The sequence below is a fragment of the Amblyomma americanum genome, unplaced genomic scaffold (genome assembly GCF_052857255.1).
Source record: "Amblyomma americanum isolate KBUSLIRL-KWMA unplaced genomic scaffold, ASM5285725v1 scaffold_175, whole genome shotgun sequence".
Lineage (NCBI taxonomy): Eukaryota > Metazoa > Arthropoda > Arachnida > Ixodida > Ixodidae > Amblyomma > Amblyomma americanum.
The window spans coordinates 178,621-182,480 of record NW_027526647.1 but is presented as its reverse complement, the minus strand read 5'-3'; the positions used below and the strand labels follow the sequence as shown (position 1 = coordinate 182,480).

Genomic DNA, 3,860 nt, shown 5'->3' with positions numbered 1-3,860 from the left:
TAATAGCAGCTTTCCATTTTGTTTTTTTCCTAAGGGCTCGGAGCAAGCAGCATTGAGCCATATGTGTAGTCATGTACAAACTGTTTCTTATGAAAAAAATATATATTTTATGTGTATTACAGGTGTCGCTTCGGCCTGTGCGAGAAGCCCTGAAGCTCGATGGGACTAATGTTACTCTTCAAGCTATGCCCGGGATCAGAAGTTGCCACATCAACCCGAATAATTTTGAAAAAATGAGGGTCAGTTATGCATTTCAGCTGTTTGGTGATACTGTCCTCAATGGCCTCCGCCTATACAAGACCGAGCTTGAAGCAAGCGGGGGGAGCCTAGAGCCAGTGCTCACATTTTTTGGGTAAGTCCTTTTCTCAATGAACTTGTTTTCTAAGAATGCAAGCCATTTTTGGTCGACAGCAATGAAAAAGAATACAGTGCTGTTTACTGTGAGAAGAAATTATTATTTAATGTTTTATCATACATTTGTACTGCAGAATGATTCGAGACTTGATAGAAATCATGACGTCCCGGTTCCCTGCCAAAGCCCTGCGGCCAGGATCTGTTGCTGAGGGCCAGTTGCTGTCTTTCCTGGCCTACCTCACAGAGTGGGAACTTCATGCTGGGGTACAAGGGGGCTTCCTGTCCGCATCTACAGCAGTGGGGCTTCGAGTCACTGTGTCTAGTGTTTTATCCATACTTGATTATTTGTCAAAACATGTCGGCTACAAGTATATAATGACGTCGAAGCTGAGTCAAGACCCTGTCGAAAACCTCTTTGGGATCGTAAGGCAATCATCCGGGTACAACGGTCATCCCACACCGCAACAGTTCCTAATAACTGTTAGCTGTCTCAGCTTCTACGGGCTAGCCAAATCTGTGTCAAATGGGAATGCGGAGCCAGGTGTACTGACGTCCCTCCTAAAGCCAGATGAAGTAGACCCTAGTAAGCCGAGCAAGCAGGACCTCATTGAAAGTTTGCTTCACGATGGCAACCTAACTGGTGCAGAGCAACACATAAAAGACCTCAGTAACGTTGTTCCAGATCATGGCCCATGCGTTGTTGCAAAGAGTGATGCAAGGCTAGTTTTTTACATCTGTGGATATGTAGCAAGGAAGCTTGTTCGCAAAACAAACTGTGAAGAGTGCCGCACATTGCTCCTTACAAGCAAGGAGAGTGTTGAGTTGCTGGATGCTGCTGACTATACACGAGGTTGAAGGACAAAGGTGGTCTCCTGTACCCTCATGATCGCCTGTTCCGGTTCACCTGTAAACTGGAAGACCTCTTCACTAGATGCTTCAGCTTAAATGAGCTTCATCATGACAGTGTCATTCATGGACATTGTTAATTTGATAAAGAAAAAGCAGCAAGAGAGCGTTGGATTTGTTAATCATTCCGAGTAGCTGACAGTGCAAATGGTTGCCTTCTATGTGACCAAACGTCTACACTTCTTTGTAAGGGCCCTTAATCGCGCCAGGTGCCAGAAACGTGAAACCGCTAACTACCTGAAGCTAATTCGGTGCACATGAGCGTGTTTTCTTGTTTTTCAGGGAGCGTTATTTCGTTACTTTGCGCTTTCGTGTACACCTACTGCAATTGTACTGTATTGTGATTACATTTACTGCAGTTGTTTTGAACCTACGATTTTAAATAAACATTTAGTGTGTAAAAGTGTTTTTTCTTCAATTCTGACTTTATCTGCTTCAGTGCTAAATAAAAATATAGCTTCGTCCAGAGTGTTTGAAGAATAAGACAAAATCACAACAACAGAGCCTGTAGAAGTCGGCGACCCCAGGCACTGGATACTGCAAAACGAAAAACGCGCAGAACACCTAGCATTGACCTTAAATAGCGGCAGTGAACATTGGCGCAATTCCGATGTTTCACTGCATTACTGGCGATGCTGTCTGCGACTGTCGCAAAGAGAACTGGAGTGTGAAGCGCTCAGAACGTGCTGTTTGTCTCTCGCAGGAGCTGCTCGTACTAACCCGCAAGTAAAATGACGCACACGTCACCGTTCGGAGCAAATTCTGACTGGTTACTGCAGTAAACACGAAGCTTCACGTATTTCGTGCCTTGCGCCGCCTGCTCAGCTGAGGTAATCTGACGAAAACTTAGCCCTGCTGAAGTCAAATTACTTCGATTAATTCGCTCATAAGCAAATAAGAACATTTGCATCAGGAGTAGTAGCATACATGTGGCAATAAAAAAAGAAAACTTCCGTGCTTGCTGCTGCCTGGCTACTGTCGGCCTTAGAAAATAGTGAACTAGAATTCTAGTTCACTATAATCACTGCTTAGAATGCTGCTTAGGATGGGATGGATGGATGGATACGGCTGAACCCTTTACATCGGGCGGTGGCTCAAGCCACCTAGCCATGTCTTGTGAAATTTTACTCCTGTCTTGCTTTTAGCCACCAATCAGATAATCTCCGCTTGGTTACATCTAACCTCTTAAAATCCACTTTCCCTTCACTATCCCTAAACCCCAATGCCTTCGGTAAGTCAGCCCCGCTGCCTTCCACTGTAGGGTGAAGCCCTTTACAGAAAAGTATCAAGTGTTCAGCTGTTTCCTCCTCCTCTCCGCACGCAATGCACAAAGTGTCTATCTCCTGGTACCTGACTCTATACGTCTTAGTCCGCAAAACTCCAGTCCTGGCCTCAAACAACAAAGAACTTCCCCTACAATTATCATAGATATTTTCTTTGACAATTTTCTGTTTAAAGGTCCGGCATGTTTCTAGTGCCGATTTCGTCAGCATCCCTGTTTTCCACAAAGCTCTCTCTGTTCCTTTAACCTTTTTCTTAACCGATAATTGCTGATTTGCCCCCTTACTGCTGTCCAGATATTTGCTTGTCAATTTTCTAGTTCGCTTTCTCAATTTCGTGTCAACATTCTTTATATACAGGTATCTGAAAACTTTCCTAGCCCACCGCTCTTCCTCCATCCTTCTCAATCGTTCCTCAAATGCTATCTTACTGCTAGTCTCTCTGCTCTCGAAAGACGCCCATCCCATATCACCCTGTACCCCCTGATTTGGTGTATTGCTATGTGCTCCCAAAGCTAACCTCCCTACTCCCCGTTGCCTAATTTCCAGCCTTGCTTGAACATCTGGCCTCATACACAGGACCGCATTCCCGAAGGTCATGCTAGGGACCATCACCCCTTTCCAGATCCCTCTTACCACCTCATACCTATTGTAATTCCACAGTGCCCTATTTTTCATGACAGCTGCATTCCTACTAGCTTTATTCATTACATATTTTTCATGCTCTGTCAGATACTCAACACTGTTATTTATCCACACCCCAAGGTACTTGTACTCATTCACTACTTTTAGCACGAACTCCTGTATTCTATGCTCGCCGCCCTCTTCATTAAATGTCATGACTGCAGATTTTTCCTTACTATACTTGAAGCCTAATCTATCTCCCTCTGTACTGCATATGTCTAACAACTTCTGCAGGTCTTCCTTGTTGTCAGCCTTTATCACTATATCGTCCGCATATATTAGTCCCGGTAATGTCTGTTTAATCAATTCCCCTTGCTTGAAAAAAGATAGGTTGAAACCTAGTCCGCTCCCCTCTAGCTTGGCCTCCAAACCTTGCAGGTACAACATGAACAACAAATGGGACAGAGGACATCCTTGTCTAAGCCCCCGCTGTATCTCTACAGGCCCTGATACATTTTTTTCCCATTTTATGAGCACTCTGTTACCTCTATATATATCTTTTAAAAGATTAATTACTCCATTTTCCACATCCAATGTGCCCAATATGTCCCACAAATGCTCCTGAGTAACGTTGTCATAGGCTCCCCTAATATCCAGAAATGCTAGCAATAAGGGCCTATGTTCCTTTTCCGCAAT

The 3,860-nt window shown here is 44.2% G+C and overlaps 1 protein-coding gene across 1 annotated transcript; it reads left to right on the top strand.

Moving 5' to 3' along the window:
- Positions 1-194: 194 nt before the first annotated feature.
- LOC144112475 (uncharacterized) lies at positions 195-2,068 on the top strand. Its single transcript, XM_077645307.1, has 3 exons — positions 195-352; positions 489-669; positions 1,964-2,068. The coding sequence occupies exons 1-3, from the start codon at positions 234-236 to the stop codon at positions 1,988-1,990; spliced, it is 327 nt and encodes a 108-aa protein (XP_077501433.1). The 5' UTR covers positions 195-233; the 3' UTR covers positions 1,991-2,068.
- The last annotated feature ends 1,792 nt before the right edge of the window (positions 2,069-3,860 follow it).

What these genes read in the sequence shown, in the direction of transcription:
- LOC144112475 (XM_077645307.1), top strand. Translation starts at nt 234, where the DNA reads ATGAGGGTCAGTTATGCATTTCAGCTGTTTGGTGATACTGTCCTCAAT. An exon ending in CCAGTGCTCACATTTTTTGG is followed by an intron (nt 353 to 488) that starts GTAAGTCCTTTT and finishes TTTGTACTGCAG; the next exon opens with AATGATTCGAGACTTGATAG. An exon ending in CAGTGGGGCTTCGAGTCACT is followed by an intron (nt 670 to 1,963) that starts GTGTCTAGTGTT and finishes TGTCTCTCGCAG; the next exon opens with GAGCTGCTCGTACTAACCCG.